Source organism: Condylura cristata, unplaced genomic scaffold (genome assembly GCF_000260355.1).
Source record: "Condylura cristata isolate star-nosed mole 26May11 unplaced genomic scaffold, ConCri1.0 scaffold00023, whole genome shotgun sequence".
In the NCBI taxonomy this organism is placed as follows: Eukaryota; Metazoa; Chordata; class Mammalia; order Eulipotyphla; family Talpidae; genus Condylura; species Condylura cristata.
In genome coordinates, this window is record NW_004567124.1 from 11,982,818 (window position 1) to 12,008,350 (window position 25,533).

The 25,533-nt window shown below is 44.3% G+C and overlaps 1 protein-coding gene across 1 annotated transcript in view; it reads left to right on the plus strand.

The window, feature by feature from the left end:
* MYO1E (myosin IE) overlaps nucleotides 1-25,533 on the plus strand; it is a 193,963-nt gene that overhangs the window by 156,405 nt on the left and 12,025 nt on the right. The window contains exons 19-26 of the mRNA XM_004687732.2: nucleotides 1,497-1,641; nucleotides 4,918-5,032; nucleotides 5,260-5,429; nucleotides 7,311-7,456; nucleotides 13,358-13,504; nucleotides 15,085-15,242; nucleotides 18,048-18,140; nucleotides 21,089-21,275. Of these exons, the coding sequence (XP_004687789.1) occupies nucleotides 1,497-1,641; nucleotides 4,918-5,032; nucleotides 5,260-5,429; nucleotides 7,311-7,456; nucleotides 13,358-13,504; nucleotides 15,085-15,242; nucleotides 18,048-18,140; nucleotides 21,089-21,275 (1,161 nt within the window). The remainder of the gene's footprint in view (nucleotides 1-1,496; nucleotides 1,642-4,917; nucleotides 5,033-5,259; nucleotides 5,430-7,310; nucleotides 7,457-13,357; nucleotides 13,505-15,084; nucleotides 15,243-18,047; nucleotides 18,141-21,088; nucleotides 21,276-25,533) is intronic.

A 25,533-nucleotide genomic window follows, 5' to 3' on the forward strand; every position in this document is an offset into this window, starting at 1 on the left:
CAGGCAAAAATGTAGATATTTGGGAAGAGAAGAGAGGATCCCTAGAAACCCCAGGCCTCAAGGAGCTGACCCTGAAGGTGTGATAATATCTGTTTTGCCCCTTAGGGGCTCTGGAACCTGCTTGTCTCAGAATTCTCTCCTCCCTTGCATGCCATAAGCCATAGTCATCCTGGGAGTAGTTTCTGGGAACAAAGGAAGACCCTGTCTCCTAAAGGCCTGGCACCCACTCATGGCGGTACCCTGGATGTTGCCTGCATGTAGCCCATACCCTCCCACTTCTCTTTCTTCTTCTTTCCTTCCTCTGCTGCCTCCTCTTCCTCCCTCCCTCCCACCTCACTGTCTTCAGTACCATCTTTATCTGACATCCCGTATTGTACTTCTCTCACCTTTTGAGTGATTATGATGTTTCTGACATGTATAGTAAACTGTATAATCTTTAAGAAAATGTTACACACGAACCAATCTGTGGCTTATAGGTAATGCAATGATGACGACAGAGTGGGAGTCACATCCCAACTCTGATTCTCACTAGCCTGGGAGCCTTGGGCAAATCTCATTTTGCCTGTTTCCTGCTCTGATAAATGAAAAGACTCCCTTCACCAGGTTGCTGTGAGAATAAACTGAGATTATGCATCTAAAGCACCAGGCGTGACACCGACATAGAAAGGACCACAAGTGTTAGCTTCTGGTACCGTGACTGCCATGGGCCAGGCATTGTGTGGAGCATGACCCACAAAGGTGCAGCGCCTACTCTTGGTGTCTGCATGTCACCAGGGAAGTGGATGAACCAAACATGCATAAATATGGGCATAGTGGCAAATTACATACTCTGAAGGAAAAATATTATTTTCCATGATAGAAAATCATTTTCAATTGGGCAGTGCAAAAGCTACTCTGGAAGTGTTACTGAAGGCAGATCACCCAAGGAGGAGCCAGCATGTGAGGACTTTTGAGAACAGCATACCTGGTACAGGGAGCAGGGGCGGGGGGGGGGGGGGGGGGGGGGGGGGGTAAAAAAAAAAGGGGCCCCCCCCCCCCCAGGAACATAGCCAAAGTTGGGAATAGCCAAGGACGGGATCACCGGTGTCTGTGTCTCAAAATGCAAAGAATTTTCAAAGTGGACATGATTCATTGTAATAATAACTACTACTTCTTGGTAGCTTTATATAACTCTGCATCCATTAAGTGTCAGAGGAAATTAGGACCATTTGATTTTGCCTGAAGAGTTTTACTGGTGACCTTCACAATGCTATTCAACAGTGGTGGAAAGGAAGAGCAGATTTTCACTAGTGTTAACATGGAAACTGGTGGGTAGAGGATAGAAAAGAGGCTGAGGCAGCTCTGTAGTGGGCATCAAGGGGTGTTGGCAGGCATCTGGCCCCATCCCTAAGCCTTTGAACGAGGGGTGGGTGACCAGGACCCAGCAGCAACACAGGCTGACTTTGGCAAGCACTTGAATCTGAGTGTGATCTTTCTCTCCCCAATGACCCTTGAAGGTATGCCATTCTGACCAAAGCCACTTGGCCCTCATGGAGAGGAGATGAGAAACAAGGCGTCCTCCACCTGCTGCAGTCCGTCAACATGGACAGCGACCAGTTCCAGCTGGGAAGGAGCAAAGTGTTCATCAAGGCCCCTGAGTCTGTGAGTGCGAGACTGGCCCCCTCCCCTCCTTTTCTGCCACCTGCTGCCACAGCACCTCCTTATATGCTCTTCCTTTGTTCATGCCTTAAATATTATCTCCTCAGGGGTGTCTGTCTGCTCACAGTCTAGGTGTGGATCATTCCCAACTGCCTGAGTGCCTTGAGAGCACTCAGAACATAAGGAAAAAACATCAACGTACAACAGTTTCTTATTGTCTCTCTCCCATTCCAGAAAGTCATGTCCTTGAGATCAGGACTCTCCCCTGCTGGTAGGCACCCAGAGCTGCACTCTGGGTATAATACCCAGAAAGGGACTCACTTGTCCCACGTCCTCACCTGGATAACAACAAACAGTCAGTTACACACTGACCCAGGCTTCCTCATTGGTGGCAGAGCAGAGCCCAGGGGTCAGAATTCCCAGGATTATACTTGAAGACCAGGGTGGGGAGTCTGAGTGGACTTTGAAGGAATAGAGAAGAGAAATCTCTGGATTTATAGAACATGAATATTTACCAGTAAGGGACTCAGAGATACGCATTTCACAACTCACAGACTTACCACACTGACATACACACAAAGCAACCAGAGGAAAGTCCTTTCCTGATGAGGGTGTGCTCACTGTGAGCCTAGTGACCACCATGGGAGCCTCTCAGTTCTCCAGCCCCATTACCTCTGAGGCTGTGGAATAAAGATGTTTACTTTTCAAAATGGAGAAATTGTTGGAACTAATTTAGGTTCATCAACATCATCTCCTGAGATTCCTTTACCACAAGACCCCATTTCAAGTGTCTATGGTGAAAATAATAGCCATCTGATTGGGAGGAAGTTGCAGGACTGCTGTGTTGGTAAAAACAGAAACACTTGACTCAAACCAATCCTGCCCTCGCTACAGGGTTCTTCTCTAGACCGGGCCCACAGCTGCTGTTCTGTCTGGCCTGTAGGACCAGCCTGGGACTCAGGAATGATAACTGAGTGGCCTTCAGAATCATAAAGATCATTAAATAAATAAGTGGCACACATCGGTAGAACTCGTTTATGAAAAGTTTGTGGTAGCATTTTCCACTTCGAGTTATTTGTAGCTTCACAGCAATTTCAGTTCCAAATATAAAATGAAAATGTTGTGTCATGCACCATTAAGCAGCCCACAGAACAGTTCCTGTTCTTTCCAAAATGGGATAGAGTGATTTATCAGTGCAATGTACAACTCCTCTGTTATTTTATACCACTTTTACTTTTTTGACTTGCTAAATTTTCACATATAATTAAAACAGTGTCAATATTTTTCATACTTTTTTCCCCTGAGTCTGTTGAGTTTGAGGATTTTGGTTCCAAAATCAAGATTTATTTTTGTTTTTTCTTTTCCTTGTCTTTCTTCCAATTCCTTTGTTATCATCATTTGGCTCTTCTATCTTTTTACAGACACACATACACCCCTACAGTAGCCCCCTCCTCTCAACCTTCACCCATCCACATCTATCCCTGACATTGCAATTTTACAAAAATTGTTTTGAAAAATCCACTTTGTGATTCTTTGCCTTAAATTTGGTAGGAAATGTGCTAAATATGCAAAACGATCCACTTTTGTTAAGAAACCACATTAGACTTCAGGCGCCAAGGGTTTTGGTTTTACTTATACTCACATCCACGACTCCCCTCCCCCCTCCTTTCTTTCTTGAACCTCTTGGTTTCTAACCCCCACAGCTTTTCCAAAAAACCCAAAACCCAGCTAGCTCTTCTTTGAAATAGTCTAGGAAGTTGGGAATTGGTTACCTCGTCATCCCGTCTGAGTCACAAGTATGTTTTCTGTGATACTCCCAAAATAGTTCTGGGGAAGAAGACGAAAACAAGACTTACTCAGAAACCCAATACACGAGATAAGAAACATCAACAAATTTTGTTACAACAGGCGATTGCAGGGCTCAGATTTTAAACATTGTCTGGTTGTCAAACCATATTTCCCTTTTGTTTTAGAAATATGCTCCTCGTGCATGTTGCACGTGGCCCGAAGGCTGAGGAGTGCACTCACCCCTCCCTTGTATTTGGAGGTCGAGATGTTGTTTCTGTACAACTGGGGCTGTGAAAAGTTCAGTCAGGAGGAGAAGATGTGGCTTCTGAGTATAGACCCAAATAAGCAGAGACAACAAATCGAACTCAGATGCCTTCAAACCAGATTTGCTTAGTTATTTCTGGAACATTTTTGCAATGGCTCTTCATCATCATTGTCAATTTTATTTTTTTTTTCCTAGAGAGCCATGTAAACCACTTCCTGGGTGAATGAGAAAGTTTCCTACCCGTTTTGAGTTGATCAGATACAGATTCATAGCAGAAGACACATGACAAAGGGAGAAAGAACACAACAGAGACTGAAAGGACCTTGATTTACTTTCCTGACCTCTGAAGGACCTTGATTTACTTTCATCAATCTAATTCCAGGGTTTTTATGTTAATCCTCTGGTGGAGATATCAAACCTATGATTCATATAGTTGTTCAGGGCTTGACTTAAATAATGTATATAAAGTGTCTAGAGTGTCATTCCTGATCCATCATGGGCACCTGGTACTTACAGCTACTTATTATTCCAGAGTTTTATACAGTGGGGTGCAGCAATCAGTAGTCATAGTTAAAAATGGCCTGAGTATCAGAACATGCCAGTTTCTGATATGGGCCCTTAAACAAAATCGTGCCAGCCCCTTGTAGTGAACCCAGGGCCTAATGAGGTATCTGAAGTTCAGCTCTAATCACTGTGGTTGTCCTGATCTGCCCTTGGGACTCAGTGGAGAATTCTATCAGGCTGAAAGTCTATACTTTCATGGAACTGAATGTAGGGCACCCCTCATTCCATGGCTGTGAAGGTTCTGCTGCAAAAGCTGGAAAATTCCACTAAGACTGTGTAGCACCCAACAGTAGTCTCCACCAGCTTATCTGACCTAGTGGTCTAATATCCTCTTTGGACCATATTGAGGAATAAATGGTATATGTTGAATTGTTTATTCAATAGCCTCGGAGACTACGAGCAACGCAGGGTAGGCACTATTACCAAAGTTCAGATCTAGCTACTTCCCATTGCACTTTTGGTTGAAAAGAAACAATAGAGTAAAAAATAATAGTGATCATAAACAATACATCCTAGTAATCACTTCTTCACATTTGTTTATGACTCTGAGAAGCTGCTTCCTGTGTATGTCCTTGACTAAACTGGATGTCCCTGAAATAACCAAAATAAGCGAGGGCCAGGTGCTGTGAATTGACTGACATCTGTCTTCTCTACATTCATAGCTGTTTCTTCTAGAAGAAATGAGAGAGAGAAAGTATGATGGGTACGCTCGAGTGATACAGAAAACATGGAGGAAATTTGTGGCCCGAAAGAAATATGTCCAAATGAGAGAAGAAGGTATTTTCCCGTGCATTTAATAAATCCCCAGAGTAATTTGAACTTAGGTGAAGTTACAAATCCATTGTACTTTGTCTGAAATGTTGTATTTTTTAAAAAACTCGCATTCACTTTGAGTTTCTCTAAATGTATTTCCACATTAAATGTCTGTCTGTACCTACACCTCTAACCCACCTTTTTTCCTGGGGAACCAATCCTTCTCACTTGTGTTCTTTTGGGAATTGTAGCTTCTGACCTCCTGTTGAACAAGAAGGAGAGACGGAGAAACAGTATTAACAGGAACTTCATCGGAGATTATATTGGGATGGAGGAGCACCCAGAACTCCAACAGTTTGTGGGCAAGAGGGAGAAGATTGATTTCGCAGACACAGTGACCAAGTACGACAGGAGGTTCAAGGTACACACTGAACGCCTTCTCTGAGACCCACCAGACCCCTCAGTTTTTAATTCCTAATTTTGTATTTGTCATTATCAAAATAGAACATGTGTTTACATTAGAAAAATAGAGATAGGCGTAAAGAAAAACAGCCACCTATGTCCAGAATTAATCCCTGTTAATGTTGTGTTTACCCTTCAGAACTTTTTTTTTTTAAGATTTTGTTTTTTGGGGTTTTCTTTCTTAAAAAAAATTTTTTTTATTTATGCATACAGAGCTGGGGTACAAGCCAGAGTTACAGGGGTGTTGAGAGGATTCACCAGAGACAGAATAGGGAGCAGAACAGGCTGACTGATGAAGAATAGTACTGAGGGGAGCAGTGGGTGGGTCAGGAGAGGTCTGCCGCACCGTGCAGGTCACCTCCCTGGCTGGGGATCAAACTCATGTTAAAGTGGTTTTAACTTCTTAGTGCTGTGCTTTAACCCACTGTGCCACCAGGGAGGGCCTGGGCCCCAGAATGTTTTCATATAGACATTCATTGGTATACTTAATAATTTTTCAAAACTAAGAGGTGTGAGACAAAACTGTTTTATGACCTGGGTTTTTTGTTTTGTTTTGTTTTTCCTTAAAATATGCCAAGGAGGGCCCTTCCTGGTGGAGCAGCGGGTTAAAGCACAGCACCGAGAATCTAAAACTGCTTCCACATGAGTTCGATTCCCGCCTGCCCCGGAGGTGACCACATGGTGTGGCAGACCTCTCCTGACTCGCCCACTGTTCCACTCAGCAGTGTACTTGGTCGATCTGCATGTTCTGTTCCCTGCTCTCTCTCTAGTGAAGCCTCTCACCGCCCCGGAGCCTCTGGCCTGCACCCCAGTTCTGTATGCACAAATAAATCTTTTAAAAAAAAATGCCAGGAAGAATTTTCCACATGAATAGATATATCAATATAAATTACTTTTAACTGCTAGTGTGCCAATCAGCAGATGGTTTCATGAGGTTTTTAGCCATTTCTTTCCTAATCTTTTTTCACCATCATAAAAAGAGACTGCAGTGAGCATTTTTTCATGTGTACCTTTGTGTATTAGTAGGAGAGGAATCATCTGATCAAGAGATTCAGGATTGTAGTACTGCAAAGTGTTCTTACTCATTTTCCCTGAGTGCCTCACAGCCACTGCAGGAATAGCTGGCATTTCTTACCTCTTAGCCCTTTTTCCCAACAAAATCTTGCTGCCATTAGTGAAATCTAAAGGCGCAATAGCTCATGGACTCATTAAGAGCATTTTTTTGGTCAGGAAAAAAGTCAATGAAATAAAAAACAGTGATAATTGAACTAGAAGGATAATGTTGCTTTGCTAAAACCAAATCAACATTTATGCTGCCTAGCCACTCTGGTGACAGATTTGAGGGTCAGCACGGTGACTGTTTCCTCAGTGTACAGGTATAAGATGGTCAGTCATGTACATATTTCAGGAGTATCATTGAAAGGAAGATTTATCCATTTTCAAAAGTAAAATGTCACGAATTCACAAGAAGCATGTATGCGGACACTTAAGGGAACCCGTTTTGAGAAAGACACTGAAACAGATAACCAGTGGGGTCACCACATGTGTTCAGTTTCCCTGGGGCTACCCCTTCATGCCTTTTGACATGATGCCTCAAATGGACCCATGTGAGTTTGCTAGTTTTGTAAACCAAAGATGTCAGAAATCTCATATTTGTCAATCTAATCATTATTAGCAGTGCCCTGGCTAGGAATCTGGCTGGGATAATGGAATGGCCATCCCAATGGAAGTGAGTATTAATTACCCAGTGCAGTTCTCCTTCCTTGGCGACAAACCCATTGTGTAGACAGTCCTGATGCCCACACGACTATCTACCTTCTCAAACCACCTCTTCTTACAGGGTGTAAAGCGAGACTTGCTTCTTACTCCAAAGTGCTTATACTTAATCGGACGAGAAAAGGTCAAACAGGGCCCAGACAAAGGCCAGGTGAAAGAAGTGCTGAAGCGGAGAATCGAGATAGAGAGGATCTTGTCTGTGTCTCTCAGGTGAGTGAAGAGGGGCGGCGGCAGAGGTGCTCCATGTCACCTCAACATTGCAACCCTCTGTTTCCAACACTACCAGGCAAACAGGCTGGTTGGGCTCCCAGTTGTCCACCATGATGAAGAGAATGGAACTTCTTCCCAGAGAACACCTGACCTCAAAAGGTCCCTGAGAATCTGATACAACAGGAGTAAGACGAAGCTGCCTTCTGGTCAGCTGCTCTAATGGACAGATCCTTTGTTCATATAAAATTTGTCAAAATAAACTAGTATATAGACCAGAGAATAATTGCTCTCAATAAGCGGGCCAGGCATCCAGAGACTTGTCCCCAAGCCCACATCCTCCACTTTGAAGACCTCACCCATTTCACAGTAAAGGCCCCATCAGAGGTGTCTGTTAAGTCATCAGTGTTACTTTTTCAGTTTTCTGTGCCCTCTGGCTGTTTTCAGCAGAAACATTTCTTTGAGGCTCCTGAGGTTCTTTTCTGCCTTTTCTTATAAGGGAGGAAATATAAATTGATCTCTGTAATCTGTGGCCCCAGAATCATCGCTAAATGCTCCCTTCCACTCCACGTTCACAGGCAGGGGCTCTTCCTGTCAGGCAAAGCCACTGCTATGCATGAGGAGACTTCCCTTCATCCTCCCTAGGGCAAGGTCCCTCTGAAAAGAGGAAGTCCTCTCAAGGCACAGAAAGCTAGCAGAAGAGGCAGGTCCCCTCTGATTGCAGTAGCTTCCTCCCTGAGCTGCATCCTTTTGCCAGCGCAAGTTTTGGGCTGTGATGTCATGAAAAGTGATGTTCTGGTTTCTTGTGAACATGTCTTCCCGGAACTGGGACACCTCTGAACTCATTCCACACAGAAGATAAAACTGCTGCGCTTGGGGAAAAGCAGGGGCTTTGTGTGCTTAAGCATCTGACCTCGCGGGCTGGAAATCCTGGCTCCAGCGTGATAATCCAAAGCAGATTTCAAGTTGTGCCCATTCTTGCCTGTATCGCTGTGGTTTCTGACTCTATCTGTTCCCAATTTTCCTGGATAAAGAGCCAGGCAGTGTAGTGAGGCAAAATGTTTAAACCCTCTCAAGTCAGGATGTGGTAAAACTTGTGAGCAGATGAGACCATCTTGTTGCAGCCCCCACCCTAGGTAGGGCTCAGTGCCGTGGCTTTCAAGGGAAAGCACCCACAGCTGCCTTTCTAGAAGTTTCCCTGGTCTAAGCTGAGTTAGTTGAAACATGTTGCCTGGGCTGGACAGTAGCAGCGGTGGTGACAGCTCTGAGGCACGTGTCTTGTTCTTCCTCTTGTTATCTCCCAGGTATGCCTTTGACCTAAAGACCACTCAAATAATAATTTATAATAAATAACCCTAACAGACCACAGAGCTACATTTATAACAGGTTATGAAACACTATCTTGCCCATCAAGTTGTTAAGGAATATCAAAGTGTAAGATAATCACATAGGTTTTTTTTTTTTTTTTCTTCTCTCACAGCCTCTGGAGATACAGTGTCTGTGGGAAAAGCCAGCTTTTTCAACTTCCTCTTTAGTATTCATGATCTGGACATTTATGTCTTTGTGGCCTTTTCATTTCTAAGAGATATAATAAAATGAGGTACTTAGTCTAAAAGTTGTTCTGGCTCTAGGGGAAAAAGAGTCTGAGTCATTTTAGCTTGTGATTTCTGCATATTGCTATTAGTAAGCTTCACACTTAGCAGGGCTAATGTTGTTTGCTTACTTCCTTGATTCTTTGGGTTTAGGCCAATAACCTAAACCAAATTAGGAACGCAACCAGACAGGTGATAGTGTGTGACACTATCATACCCAGAGTGGAAATGGTGGCACCAGATGACCAAAGCACACACATGCATGTTGTAAATGCATGTGCGTGTGTTTTCTCTAAATAGATTACTACTACGGAGAAGATTTTAACAGTTGTTTCACACTTCAGGAATAAAACTTGTAACATCTGTATGTGTTTCGAAGAGTTTAGGAGACTTACGAAGATTACTACTTTGCTAAAATAGCCCAGTGCCTTCTAGTAAGATGGTCAAAGTGTTCCATAAACTCAACCTTTCAGCCTGTCTCCACTCTTAGAACAGAACTGCTATCAGAGCAAAATGGATAAATGGCTCCTTCTTCAAACAGACTGTACAAAAGCTGCTGTTATGAGACCCTTTTTGAAATGTGAGCTGACTAAATATTTGATATGAAGGTTGATTGTTCATATATTTAGGTGTGATAATGGTATTGTGCTTATTTAAAGAGGCTTTGTCTTTTTGAGCTACACACTAAAATATTTAAGGATAAAGTAATATAATATTTATACCTTGCTCTAAAATAGCTTAGTTTGTATATGCAAGTGGATCAGTGGGAATGTAGCTAAATATGATGGTCGATTGATGAGTAATTGTCTTGCGTGGCATTTGGAGGTTCATCCTGCTATTCTTTTTATATTCTTAAATTTTTCCATAACATGTTGTTTCTCAAGTCCTCCAATAAAATCATATTTTATACTTTTTTTACCATTTATGAATATAGTGACATAATGTCTGCTTGAGTTATAGATGAAATTAAATAACATTTTTAATGTGCATGAAAAAAGTAGAAAAGACCAGCAGCTCAGAGAGATAGGAAGACTGCTATTCGAAGGGATTCTAGGGTGATTAGAACAGGAAAGATCGTTATCCAAATAAGACTAAAACAGTGATGCCTGCATTTCCACTCTCATTGGCGACTTGATGAGACTGTCAGGAGATACCACACCAACAGATAGTTGAGCCTTTGATATATAAGGCTTGGAACATCTGGTAACGGGTCAAGCATTGGTTCTTGAAGGATCCTTGTGTAAGTACTGACCTGGCCTCGCTTCTATCTGAAAAACCTAGCTTAATGGAAGGGTGGCCACACAACATAATAACGTATATTCTTTGCTTTTCTGTTTGACAATAGGATTAGCACCATAAAAATCTCATATTTGATGTTTTCTCTGAGGAGCCAAAGAGTAGGCCTTCCCGTTTGCTAGCTTGCAACCTTAATACCTGGTGCTCTGGCTGCCTGCCTGGGTCAGTAGATTGCCTGTTGCTTGGTGTAATCAAAAGAGCATTCTGCGAGAGAAAGGACCCCAGTCCTTAAATTATGCTGGGTTAAAACTGTTTAATAGAGCCTCCTCCTGTTTGTCCTGGAGCAGCAGTGTCAAGACCCTGCCTGTGACTCCTTTATGCTGAACTGCATAAGCTTTAATAAATGCTTGCTAACTAAAAAAAAACAAAAGAGAGCATTCTGCAAGGGGGTGCTTTAGAGAGAGGCTCTGGCACCTGGAGTCATGACATTCTTGCCTAGAAATTCCATTGCCCAGATGCCCAAACCTCTGGCCCTAAGCACAGCCTGTGACACTACCTGCGCCCCTGACCTGGGACTTTACTGAATCTTTGACTTGCTGTGGCCTTTGGGAACTGGAAGGTGTCAACATCGGAATGACCATCAGTCTACCTTGTGTTCTTCCTGGGAATTCGAAGGTTAAAGAGACAGTCACTGCCTCCAGGTGCTTCCTCCTATGTGGGGAAGTGGGACAGAGACCTGGGCCACAGAGGTGACGGATGTTCAGGGAGTGACGCCAAGGGTGCTCTGGGATAGAAAACACCAGAGTGAGTTTTTCATCTGTGCATCAGGTGAAGCTCCTGCCCGGATGATGTCTGTCCCAGTACTTTATTTACCTCTGTACTTGCCAGCTTATTAAGGAGCATATATTTCATAATCAGGAAACATTTTTTTTGTAAAGACAGAGCTCTCCTTGGAAATAGTCTTTTACCTTCCATCCTCCTCCCCCCCCCCAGGAAAAGAGAAAAAAAACACCTTTAGAACTTATTTAGTGTGTTGTAACTAATATTTTTGTGACGATCTGGTTTAAGGGAGTAAAACAAGACTTTTCTAATGTTGTCAGCAATACAACAAAAAGCCGCAAAGATGAGGGAAGAAAAAGCAAGTACAGAGCCAAGCCAGGGACTAGTAAAGGATCTTTCAGCACAGGGGCCATGTCAAACATCTGTAAGAAATTGCAGCTTAAGCACATGAATAAGACGGGGGTGAAGTCCAAAGATAAGTCTGATTTTTTTAGAATAAATAAAGTAAAGCTTTCTTTTCAGATCTAGACACATGGGCAGGGATGGTGGTTCACTGATTCAGATGCCTGGGTCACTGAAGGGAGGAGCTTGTGAATTTGATGGTTGAAATCCAAGTGTCCAAACACATCACTTCTCATTTCCAGATTCATGCTGATCAGTGACCTTAGTCTTGGCCTGCTTTCTTTTTTCTCTTTATGGTTATGAAACTCCTAATAAATCCATACACGGTCTGCTCCGCCAGGTTACTTGTGTCAGCCACATTTGGCCACATTGAATAATCACAGTTCTGTCTAAAGTACAGCCAGGCAAATAGACATGTCCATACATGTGAAAATGCCTTGAGGCAGGAAACTGAAACCGGACGAAGTTTCAGCCCTCATCACATACACACCTAAAGTGGCCCTTCTTGTTTCGCTCTTCCCACCTGGCACTCACTCCTCAATTATCCTTAACGCTCCCACTATCTTATACCTGTGCCCTGCCCAGGTGCTTGGGATGAATTGGGAGAGTTTTGAAAATGCCTTTGGAGTTTTGAATTTCTTTTGCCTGACTTGAAAACAGGAAGATGATAGTAGCTTTGAGGCAATATTCTCAACCTTTTGGAGAAGATTCTAGTTCCTAGTTTAGAAACTGTAGCTTTAGGCCTTTTTTTTGGCCTGCAGATTAACAAGCTCTTTTCATAGATTGTATTGGGACTGAGGAAAAATTTGTGAATGAAGAGGTATGATGGAGAGATGGTAAGCTATCCTGCAATGCCATTCTCTCCTCTACATGCTAATAGTTGGAAGTCTAACCAATTACTACATTTCCCAGGATTCCTTGATTCAAGGTGTAACCATGTGACTTAGTACTGATCAATCAGTATGAGCAACAGTGACTACTACATCTTCCCAGTTCTACCTTTACATGGAAGAAAGGCAAGCAGGCTCTACCCTAAACAGTAAAGACAACAGGCAAAGACCGGGAAAGCTTTGTGTCAGTATTAGAAACCATGATCTTAGTTCCTTTAGGAAACACTCTGTAAGACAAGTGCTGGCTGATAACACTAATGTGGATTTTCAATCCTCTCCACCGCTAAGCCATTCCACAGTTCTGGAGGCCTCAGCCTCTCCCATTCTCCCTACAACTTCCAAAACTCTCTTCCCTCCGTGCATGAGTTTCCCTATTTTCCTATCCTGTTCAATCACACAGATTCCCACATACGTATGTGATTTCCCTATCCCACGATACTCATTAGCGTGGAGGTAATGGCTGTGGCTGTGGCTGTCTGTATGCCTATTTCAGGCAGCTGCTGTGATTGTACATTCAGCCACATCCAACACAGAATCTTAGCAGAAAACCAAAATCTCAGAGGCTCTGAAGTGCATTTTCAGCCCAGGATACTGGTTTCCCTTTACCTAATTGAACTTACACTTCTTCAAGTTAGGATTTATTACAACAGCTACAACCTTATCATAAATTTCTGCTCACGTGTTGCTTATGTGGAATTGTTCCTTTTCACCCACATTCTATTTATAGCATCCTGGGCTTTTGTGACCTTAGGAAAGTATTTAAGATAGATTAAATTGTCCTTAAAATTTCTAATTTAAAAAAGTCATGTGGAGTATTTCGATTATGCTTCTGGTAGACGGTAAAATCCCTTTGAAAAAGGATTTCAGCTATATTGTTTTATTTAGTTTTAAAGATTATAATTTACAAAAAGACTAGAAACCTTATGTGATTAAAAAATGTATGAATGAAATAATGTAATAAACAAAAGTCTATATTTGATTGCGTTTTTCCAATCTCTTTGCAGTACCATGCAAGATGACATTTTTATTCTTCATGAACAAGAGTATGACAGTTTGCTTGAATCTGTCTTCAAAACTGAATTCTTAAGCCTCTTAGCAAAGCATTATGAGGAAAAAACCCAGAAACAACTACCTCTGAAATTTAGCAATACGTAAGTAGAAGTCTGGGGCTCAAACTTCTAAGTTACGTAAGTAGGAATATGGGACTCTACTTCTGAGTAGAAATAGAAGGGCCTGGGTCCCAGGCAAGGGGGCCAGGCTGACAGGAGGGGAGTGCTGTGGGTTGGGGTGTGGGTTCCAGCCAGCTCCAGTGGCTTCAGCGAAGCCCAGGCCAGTACTTCAGGACTCCTGTGGATCCGTGGAGTGTGGATCCGTGGAGTCTACAAGGACAGTGCATACTTGGAAAAGGTCATGTTTGCATTTCTATGAAATGATGACTTCATAAAACTATGTGTTTTATCATTTGGACAAAGGTCACCAAAGGCAGGCAGGAAAAGGCCAGTTTTTATAAATTCCCAATAGAAGAATATTTTATTTAGCAGAGCAGATAGAAATAAAATTAAGACTAAAACAAAAGAAAGTGATGGAGGAGGTTTAAGTTCCCAGTAGCAATGCATAATAAGGCCTGTTGGTGGGACCTTGGGACTTGAGGCAGGACAGTAGAGGTCAATGTCCTGTATCTTCACACTCCTTCATTTGATTTAGCAATGTGACTTCATGGACAGACAATTGGCAAACTGCTGACCACCTAATCTCTTATTTGCCAAGGGAGAGTTATTTAGTTCATCTTCCTAAAGTTGCCCCCCTATAAAATGTAAAGGTCCCCCATCAATTCCCATTCACTAGAATGAGGAAAACTTAGCATATCTAGTGCTGCCGTGGTTGACCCTAAGTGGGTGCTGGTGGTGGTCTGACTTCGTTACAGCTTTTCTAAAAAACAATCAAGCCATCAGTCCCAAGAGCCATTATTTGTATCTGGGAGTTTGTGCTCAAAAAAGGGAAGAATACGTAGAACTGTGTCACTCAACAAAATAATCAGCATCCCTAAAACTTAGTTTCCTGTCTTGCGACATAAGAAAATAGAAGTTAAAAAAGCAGGCGACAGAGTTGTGTTAAGGAGGCACATAGGCAATGTGAAAAATAAACTTGGGCAGGGGAGTTTTGGAATGGAGAGTACACTTCCCTTCTATTTGTATTTTGATTGCTACTGTTTATTTTCTTCACTATCGGGGGCAGGGGCTCTCGAAGGAATAGAACTTACTTCAATAACAGCCTCATTCTGTATTAAGGAAGCATGGGCTCGCTAGTGTCTGAGGCATCTCTCCTGCCACAAACTCCACCAGAGAGAAAGTGGGGAGAAGCACAATGATACATCGCAGCAGGTGTGGCCTCAAAATTGTCCCGATCTTTTGTTCCCCGAGGCTGCCCTACAATCCACCTGACAAAGGAACCGTGATACCTGCAGTGGGACACCTCCCTCAACAACTGGTTTCTCCCAGGTGTTGGGCCTTAGATGCTTCCACCTCTGGTTTGTGGGCTCACCTACCACCGTGCCACACCCACGGAGCTTACACCCAGGCTCTTTGCCCTGTCCCTGCTCTAGAATACCTGGTCTTGCCTAGTTGTTACAGCATGTTGCCCAACTGCAGAACTCCCTGCTGGTGACGGTGAGCTGTGTTTTCTCACTGCTTCATTCTGTGAATTCCAACAAACACAGAAATGCTTGTTGCAGGCTTGAACTCAAGTTGAAAAAGGAGAACTGGGGTCCCTGGAGTGCAGGTGGCTCCCGGCAAGTGCAATTCCACCAAGGCTTCGGTGACCTGGCCATCCTCAAGCCCAGTAACAAGGTGCTGCAGGTCAGCATCGGACCCGGGCTGCCCAAGAACTCCCGTAAGTGCCCTAGGGCCCCCCGCCACCTGCTGGCCCCTCTCTCCCCCAACCGCCCTCTCCTCACCCAGCACTCCTAAAGTGTGCACACATCTGCAAGCAAAGAACCAGAACATTTCCTTCCTGCTTTCTTCTCATTGGGACATTTCAGACTAAACCAATACCCTGACAGAGGCACAGATAAAGAAATGTTGAGCGGCCGTGTATAGCATTCCTGGCATTGCCACTTAATCGTGTTCAAAAGTAATCAAAATAAGTTGGCTTCAACCTATCGAATCTTGTTACTCACACTAAGGCTGTACTTTCTTTCTTATTCAGCTGAAAAGAAACTGGCCACATTTTCCAGCTGTGTTACCATGTGTCATCCCTATGATCTCTCCCCCCTCTTCACAGTGCTTACCAAAGGACATGTACACCACGTACTTACGCACACCCCCGTCTGACTCTCTCGCTGGCCTTTAATTATTTTTCTTGTAGTTGATATGTATACAGTTATACTTATAATACAGAACATTTGTATATGCTGTGTATTCATATAAGGTAGACTATATGTAGGCCAGCAAGGCACAGAGCAGGTTCTCTATGGGTCTGAGGAGACAGGTCAAGGAGAGTCCTGGAGCCCTCAGTAGCTTTTTCAGGTTTGTTTTTTGTTTTAAATATTTGTTTTTTTCATACAGAACTGGGGTACAAGCCAGAGATGCGGAGGGTGAGAGGATTCACCAGAGACAGAGTGGGGAGCAGAACAGGCAGATCAGTGAAGTTCACTGCTGAGGGAAGCAGCGGGCGGGTCAGGAGAGGTCTGCCACACCATGTGGTCACCTCCGGGGCAGGCGGGAATCGAACTAAAGCAGAAGTGGCTTTAGCTTCTCAGTGCTGTGCTTTAACCCACTGTGCCACCAGGGAGGACCTTTTTCAGGTTTTTAACGATCTTTCTGCACTTGTAATGAGGCAGCCAGGTACGGGTCAGGTGGGGTGGGGGTGGGGGGCTGGCAGGCCTCTCAGTCCCCAGCGAATATTTACACTCTCTGGCATTCTCGCATGCTCTCTTCCTCTCAAAGCCATTCTCTGCCACACACTGCCACACTATCTTCTGTGTGACACCACCTCAGTCTCTCATGCCCACTTAACATGCCCATACCCTACTCCAGGTATCCACCGTCAGGCATGGGTGCCCTGAGCCCCCACATCCACAAGCTCTTCCTGCAGTCAAGGCGCAGGTGACAGACTCAAGGCCAGCAGTGTAAAAGCCTGACCTTCACTGACTCCACACCACTCATCAACTGTTGGTGTATGTTGGTGGATCATTTGGTAGTTAGAGAAAATAGACTGTACTTTAGGTCCACTTTGAAGAGTCTTTTAACTAGATTCTTTTTAGCGACATGAACAAGATGAAGGGCACAAAGTGGGGACTGCAGGGCAAAGAATAGCAGGATATCACTACTTTAAACCTGAAGGAGAAGAGAGAGGAAACACTTGAGCTGACAGGTGCGGGCAGGAAGGAGGCAGGATGCACCAGCTTGGCTCCTCTGGCCGGCATGCGAGTCTCCTCCCTGTGGCCAACCCAGCTGGAATGCAGAGGCTTAGGGATCAGACAAAGTCACCCAAGGTGCAGAGCAGAATGAAAGAAAATAACCAGCAGGATGGAGGTGAGCAATAGTCAGTAGGCTCCAAAGTGGAACATTATCCATTGCAGGGTTTTATTAGGTCTTAAGGCAAGAGTTGTCTAGGGACAGAGACCCTCAGCAGACCTCAAGACCCTAAGACACAGTTCCACTGGCCACTCCCTGGCCTTCTTTATTCTTCAGCATTTCTCTTTACAAGGAATTCACTCTGTACCCCAGTCTGTATATCCCTGTGTCTAACTGGTTCAAATCCTACTCTCCTTCATACCGCATTTAGGACCTTATTTATTATTTTCCTTCTAAACACAGACGTCTCTTCGGGGCCCTCATTGGTCCCCTATAGCCCTGCTGCCCCAGCTCTGATCCTGGCCACTATGATGTTCCATGTAGCACTAGCTGATTTTCTCACTCTTTATGTCTGTATCTGGGGACAAGTCTGCTCCCCTCTGTGGCCGCTATGCTTAATGGGGAGACTGAGACGCACGAGCTTCCGTGAGCGGCTCTGGTCAACAAGCGGGGTGCAGTGAGTGCTGAGCCATGCTCCATGACAGGGACCCCGAGGCGCGACACTCATGTGGTTAGCTTCCATGCTGGGTTCAGAACTGAGCACTGGCGTTCAAGCCTCCCATCTGTCTCTTTTGAAAGCCTCCAAAAACAGAAACATCTTTAGAGATTATTAATACTTGTTAGTAAAGCCACTGTCTCTACCATTTCAAAACTGATCTCCATCGACATCTCCCCCAGCCCCCGAGTGGCTGCCAGGATGGCTCCTCCTTCAGCTGCCCCTTCTCCACTGCCCTGGTTTCTTGCAGTCTGACTGGGCCCTGAATGCCTAATTTCAAAATGTTTTCCATAAGTAAAGAACCATCAGGAGGCATAAAACCAACCAGTAGTACAAGTTTTTGTTTTGTTTTCAAGATTTGTTTTTATTTATGCATATAAGAACTGGGGTGTAGGTCAGAGGTGTTACGGGTGAGAGTATTCACCAGGGACAGAGTGGGGAGCAGAACAGGTGGAGCTACTGAAATACACTGCTGAGGGGAGCAGCGGACAGACAGGCGAGGTCTGCTGTGCCGTGTGGGGATTGAACTCCTGCTGCAGTGGCTGCCCCTGGCTTGATAATGCTGACTTTGAACCCTGCGTCACCGCGGACAAGTTTTAATTTTGTCTTGCTTGCTTATTTCAGGTCCTACCAGAAGGAACACTATTCAAAGCAGAGGTTATTCCAGTGGGACTCAAAATGCCAGCTACCCACTGAGAGCTGCTCCTCCTCCCCCAGGTAAGCTCAGCTCAGTGCACTAACCTGGATCTGTAACTCAGAAATGATGTCTGGGAAGAAACCTCTTAGCAAATGGACACATATTAGCCAGCCACAGACATTTCAATGCCTGACGTACCCTAACTTCACACTGGCCCTTCATGTGACTCTGAAACTCAAGAGGCGGATGAACTGGTGAGACTGAGCTGTGGTTGAGTGAACAGTGTGGCTTTCATTGCCTAGCAATACTGCTCCCTGGGGAAAGGCTTCCTAGATGAGCCGGAGAGAACAGGGTTTCTCACTGTGACAACCCGAGGGCTGTCAGCCTTTCAGTTACCAGGTGTTGACTCTATACAAACAAGAATCGCCAGCTCTCACCCTACCACCACCAAGCAGCAACTCTCAGATACCAGGATAATATTTTGTAGCTTAATGACAAAATTTAGTCCTATATGATCAGGAAAACTGCTCAAAAAAAAAAAAAAACCAACTAATTCTAAGAGAATTACATCACTCATACAGTTTTTTTTAAATCTTATATTTCTGTTTCTCATTTTTATGATGAAAATATGGCATGCAGATTAATAAAATCCAAATAAATTTAAAACTTTTTGCCCTTAAAAATCAGTTTAGTGTATGGAGCTTCCCTACGACCCAGCAATCCTGCTCCTAGGTATCTACCCAAAAAACACAAAAACACTGATTGCTGCTTTATTTACAATTGGAAAGACATGGAATCAACCCAAGTGCCCAAAAGTAGATGACTGGATTAAAAAGATGTGGTACATATACTCAATGGAATATTACTCAGCAACTAAAAAAATTAAACACATGCCTTTTGCAGCAACATGGATGGAGCTGGAAAAGATGATGCTTAATGAAATAAGCCAGAAAGAAAAGAAAAAATACTGGATGGTTTCACTCATAACAGGAGTATAATGGACCAGGCAAGAAAATAGAAATAATAATGAACAGCCATATACCAGAGACATTTATGGGGGTAAAGTGGGGAATGTGATCAAAAAAAAAAAAAATGGAAGAGAAATGCGTGGACTGTGTGGTGATGGCATGCAGGTGATTTGGTGATGGGAAGCCCAAGGGGATTACACTGAGATGGAAAAATGCACAAAGTTATGTAAAAATAAACTTAATTGTTTTAAAAATTTATATATATATATATATAAATCAGTTTAGAGTTTGAAGGGCACTCTTAAAATTTACAGAATGTTTTTCCTACTCACAAAATTCAATTAATAAAAACTTCACTCAGGATGTTTGATATTAGTAAGCTTATGATTCCAAGCCTTGAAAGGGTGTTCTTGGGACACTACTTGGCTCAGATCATCCAGACAAAAAAATCCTATTCATAGCAGTGTTCAAGAGAAGTAGTAAAAAGTTTTCTCTTGTATCCTGCTATGGAATCTCATAGCTGTCCCATAAAATGTGCGCTAGTACCTAGTAGTGAGAACAACTCTGTCTCTTGGAGTCCCCATTCTGTGTGGTCCAGCTGCCTCTCCTCCCTCTACCTTTATCCTTGAAGAAAATGCAAAGAAAAGGAAAAGCGGAGAACCAATGTAGCAATGTGCTGCTACTTACCCTCCAGCCCCTGTGCAGAATGCCGGTAAACCCCTTTGCCTCAGCAATGTTGGCTGAAGTCGTCTCCAACCAAGTCCCGTCACAGTGTCTTCATTGACAAAATGAAGCGCTTAGACCCAAGTCCCTTAGATCAAAGCTTGTCCCCCTATCAGTAATCTTAGGGGCCCAGCTTGGGGGGTTTTGGTTCCCTTAATTTCCAATCCATCACAGTACCTTAAGATACTTTAAAAAATTACTAGAACAACGGAATTTTTCAGAGATGCAAAACATAAACCAGAGTCTTATTAAATTCCATAGCCATGAAATTAGTCTATCAAACCACTGAAATATTTCTTAATGCGCACTCTTAATTTCTGAACTTGACATGAGCAAGCAGGTCATCAATGGTGTGGAGAGGCCCATCTGTGAATCCCCCTTGTAGTATCATGACCCTGGAGCATGGCCCTTTCTGGCATGCTCTCTCCTGCCCTGGACAAGCTTGGGTCCACTAATCTCCTTGTTTCTTTAATGAAGTAGTGGGTGATCTCAAAGTTCAGGTATCTTGCTCAAGGTCAACATAGCTATCACAAGCAAAATCTAAACTGAAGCCCTACTTCCTCATACACTAAGGCTTATTCCATTGGTACCAGAGATTTCTTCATTCGTTTGGAAGAATGTTCTGTGGTAGGTTCATCAAAGTGTGCCTGAGGGATCTTGTTCTCCTTTCTTTCCCAGCTGCCAGTGGAGGAGACGGGGCTTCTTCATACACAGCATTGAATAATAATCTGCCTTTTGGCCACAGCCCATGGTTTAGAGCCGTCACCATAATCAGTTACTTTTCCCGATAATATCATGTTAACTAGAAACTGTTATTTGGCTAAGAGATCTTACTCCATCCATATTGATCCAACTGGCAGCCACATTTCCCCTGCTAGTGAGGAGAGTTCTCTCCACCTCCTACCCCGAGCTCCCACAGAAGACACCTTGAAGACTGACCTCTTGAAACGGACATCCAGCTGTTTAAACAGCTGCGTGCCAGCCCTTTGGACTCATAACCTCGTCATTTTTCTTAGTCCAAGAATGTGCCTGCCAACTAACGCAGGCTTACCTTTCCTTGAATAGGTTTTGAAACCCCGAGCATCTGGTGATTCTGTTGTCAGATTCAACAAGCCCATGTGAGTGTTTGCTTACAGCCCAGGCAGTCACTGGGTTACCATATATTAGCTGTTTCTCACAATATAGTGGCCCGTCTGCCCCCATTCTTTCCTATGGGGAATTTGAGGCTTGGAGAAGTTAAACAACTTGTCCTTGGTGAATAGTGAAAGCCATGCAGTACACTTTTAAGCAGCAGATCAGCAACACTAAGCTTTGCTTTCTCCTCTTTTCCTCTCTAGGATACCATCAGAATGGCGTCATCAAAAACCAGTTTGCTCCTGGAAACCTGAAGTCAAATCAGAAAACCCTGTACACGCCCATGGCCCGCCCGCCCTTGCCACGCCAGCAGTCCTCTGGCTCGGATCGCTTGTCCCAGATGCCGGAGAGCTTGGACTTCCTCAAGGTCCCCGACCAGGGGGCTGCAGGGTAAGCCTCCCGCCTGCTGTGAGGAAAGCTGGCCGCCGCCCTCTTCTTCATGGCGCCAGAGCTCAGGGATACCTTCGCTCTGTCTATGCGTGATTCTAAAGTTCAGTTTTCCACCCACACCTTCTACTCACAAGACCTTGGATTGGCATCCCAAAGTATGATTAAGTGGATGGCGCTCAGTGACGCTACAGAGAAGGGCCTCCCATCACGAGAGGATGGAGCTCTGCGACTGAATCGCTCTGCAATCTGAATTTGCTCTCTGACATGGTTGGGGAATAATGAAGTTTTGTTTTGTGCCTGGGCTACAGTTACATACACATAACAGTCGTAAAGCTGCTGGAAGCATTAAGCATGGCACCCAGCACTCTAGCAGCAAAGGTGTCCCATTAGGAACCCAAATCTGCAGGGTGTTCTGACCTTCCAGAGCAAGAAAATCAAGCGTGGTCAAAGAAAACTAGGCTTTTTAGCATGAGGGAGTGAAGATACTTGGAACTCTGTGTAGATATCCAGTATTATCTGCATACAAAGGTATTAGATGTGCCTGTGGGGTCACAGAGGGTGACTTGCGGGATCAACTTTCCAAAGAGTAAGTGAACTCTGCCAGGAGGTCAGTTTTGACATCAGTAAAGAAAAACTGCCAGGGATGAAGGAACCTGGGCTGGAAGGAGCGTCTTGTCCCAGCCAGGGTTCAGCAGGGAGTGGGCCCAAGTCGCCAGGCAGGGATATTGCTGGTGGCATTACCAAAACCAAGAAGGAGGAGAACCCTACTTCAGCCCTGATGACCCGTCTAATATTGGGTGGGGGTACTATATATATACTGCCTAGCATGGTACTTGGCCAGTAGGAGGCTCCTTGGCTAACTGCAGCCGGGTGACAGCAGTGGTGGTGATGGTGGTGTCACGACGCTGTCATGGTGCTGCAACGCATGGCTTTCAGGGACTCCTCCTGCTCCACAGGAGGCACAGTGGTGGGTAGTCCTCTCTGCCGAGCCAGAGAGAGGGCCTGCTCTAGCCAGCGCTTCCCATCCTCATGCCCATCTCCATTTTCTACTCTCTCCATGTCTCTAGAATGATGACTTTTCAAATGACGAGCAGACTTGTGTCCAAAAGAGAGTAATTCTCGGGGTGATAGCTCCCCTTCCCCCTCATGCCCCTTTATGAGATGTTCTTCCTGCCTTGACGGTCTCTTTCTAAGGATCACAAAGCTCTTAGGAGCTGTGCTGTGTGGTTTCCTGCTGCTCCTTTTCTCCTGGCAAGACTTACCTCATTGGTCATGAGGTAAGCGCCCTACTGTTGAACAGACAGTCAGGAGAGTGGAGGCCATACTTAATATTAAGTCTCTCCTCTCCACCCACCCCCCAAATCTGTAACTGTCATGTGTACCTACAGAATTTGCTGGCCTACTTCCAGAGTTACCGATTCATTAGTTCTGGGGTGGTCTCTAAGAATTTACGTTTTACCAAGTTCTCGGATGCTGCTGCGTAAGGGACCCCATTTTGAAAACCACCGCTCTGTGCACATCTGTTGTCTAGTTGATAAAAGCAAGGGAAGTGTTCCTGTACAGTTGAATTGAAAGGGCGCTGTTGAGACCAAGGGAACTTCACTGTCACCCAGGTTTACACCCTTCAGATCAATAGACATCACTAAAATCGTCAAACCAACCCCAACCCTAGGCCCAGTTTAATGTCCCAAAGTAGGCAAGGGACTAAAAATAATCAACAGGCTCTCCATGGTGGTGCAGCAGGTTAAAGCACAGCACTATGGGGCTATACCAGCCACTGTAGCACGAGTTCGATCCCTGGCCAGGGAGGTGACCCACATGGCGCGGCAGACCTCTCCTGACCCGCCCGCTGCTCCCCTCAGCAGTGTGTTTCAGTCAGTCTGACTGTTCTGCTCCCCTCTCTGTCTCTGGTGAATCCTCTCACCCCCTGCACCTCTGGCCTGTACCCCAATTCTGTATGCATAAATAAATAAATCTTTAAAAAATATATAAAATAAAATCAATCAACAGAATGTACCAAACCTCTCAGCTCTAGCTGCTAGCTTCCTACTTGCTTTGGTTTTGGCAAGCAAAACCATCTTTCCAGCCTGCTTTGCAAGTTATAGACTTGCAAACCAGCCAGCCATGAGCATCTGTCAGCCAAAAGCAGGCAATTGAGGAACATTGTGTCTTAACCAAGGCTGCTCCCTTCCAGCCCTCTGCTGCGTGGTTCCCTATATGAGTCTCATCACACCCTTTGTCACCTTCGAGCCTAAAGATCCATGGTTCTGTCATGTCTCTGGGGCTGGGAGGAAGGCACCTTCCCAAACTGTCTTCCAGGCAGTAAGATTTTCCCATCAATTGTGTGTAAAACTCATTAAGCTCTCTGAGTTCGGTAGCTATAAGAATCCCAGCCAGCCTTCTTTTTTCTAAGTATTTATTTTCTAAAACACATATGGTGAAAATTAAAATAATTCCTAATGTGGCCAGAAACATTGGACATGCATTTCAGAAGCCCCGTGGTTACCTATGTTTAATAGCTCCTCTTTCCCAAGAAAACATGAACTGCCTATATTCCCCAAGAGGTTATTGGAGCAAGCCGGGTATTTTGGAATACTGAGCTTGTACTTTTCCATATACATGAAAATTCCTGTACCTCTCCCAATTCCAAACAATAACCAATCTATAAAAGCAAGAGAACCAGGCTTTCTCTCCTGGGCTTTCACACCCTGGGGTTTCTGCCCTCTCATTCCCAACCCCTTCCACCCCCTCCCCAACCCCCACCCCCACCCCGAGTAGATTTTCTGTACAGACATGGTTAGCATAAGCAGCCATGCCTTTTGGATCATAGAGTGTGGATGAAATCAAATGGTGTAATTAGCACCTCAAGTTAATTCAGGAAAGTCTTTATCAGTTTATTTTAGGTTCAGCTTTTTTTTTTGTTTGTTTGAGGAAGAGCACGAAGTCTTCACTGAGTTAATCCCCATCCCAGTGGGATTCTTTCCTCTTGTGTTGCTACATCGGTGACATGGTAGCTATTCTTGTCCTTGTCGTCATGAACATGGTACGTCCAAGCGGGATGGGTGGGGACATCCTTCTGTAGCCCCTGAGATGACCCTTGGAAACTGACTCCGGTTAAACATCTTTGATCATCAGACAGAAATCACAGAACCAGTTCATTCATCAGCCTTTGCTCTGATTCCAAGGAAATACTTGTTTTGCAGTCACTGTGCCTTACATTTTTCCTCCCCTAACTGAGATGCACCATAATCCACTTCCAGGTCATTACTGGAAGCTTTATAACCAAGTTTGTAAGTGTCTTTTCTGATGGCCCTTTCAATGCTGTGGTCTCTTTCCTCAGCGGACTTCAGGAAGTTTCGGGATTCTCCAGAGATTAGTCCAACTAGAAGTTGGAGAAACAGTAGTACTGAAAACTGCTCAGTGGTGGAGCTTCTGGCCACACCACAAAAGTAGCATCGATTAAAAAATGTAAGTGCTGCCTGTATGTCTCTGGACAAGATCCTTCTAGTGGAGTCATATTTTCAAGGGGCTTAAAATTTCCAACAAGTGTCCAATAGCAATATTTCCCAACCTTAATCTACAGGAGCAGCAGCCGTATCCTGGCCTGGGTGGACGTGAAGCTTAGGAATTCCTGGCACCCTTTCCCACATTTCCAGTAATGTTTATAGATTCAACCTTTTGGAGCACAGCATATTTTTAAAAGCCAATGAAATAAAATGCCATTATTTTCCTTCTTAGAATCGCAAGGCATACATTTTACATCTGCAGAACAAAGCAGTGATACTTGAAGGCTTGGTCCCAGCTCGCCTGGCATAAGCTAAGCACAGTCCAGTGTCCCAGGGGTGCAGAGCCACAAAGACGTTTGCTAAAGGTTGTTTGGCAGGGTGCAGAGTGCAGGGCTGGAGAACTGGGTGTGAGTCCAGATCTTTTGTTCCTTCCTTCATTGATTCATTCATTCATCATCACATGCTGTGCTCACAGATATTTCACTAATGACCAGCTGTATTGCTTTATGTTTATCACTTAATCTTTCTGCACCCAGTGTCCTTACCTATGTAATAGAACTTTGAGGGTTTCTTAAAGGTCGAGTTAAGGGTTTTGAAAACTATAAAGCACCATGAACTTGCAGGTTCATCTTTGTTTTGTCCCTGCTATTCATGTCTTGTGGGAAATAGTTAATATTCTACCAAGATTGAAAGTGGGTGCCATTTGGCTCCGATGACTTCATTCTCAAGAACTCAAATCTCTGACCTGTGAA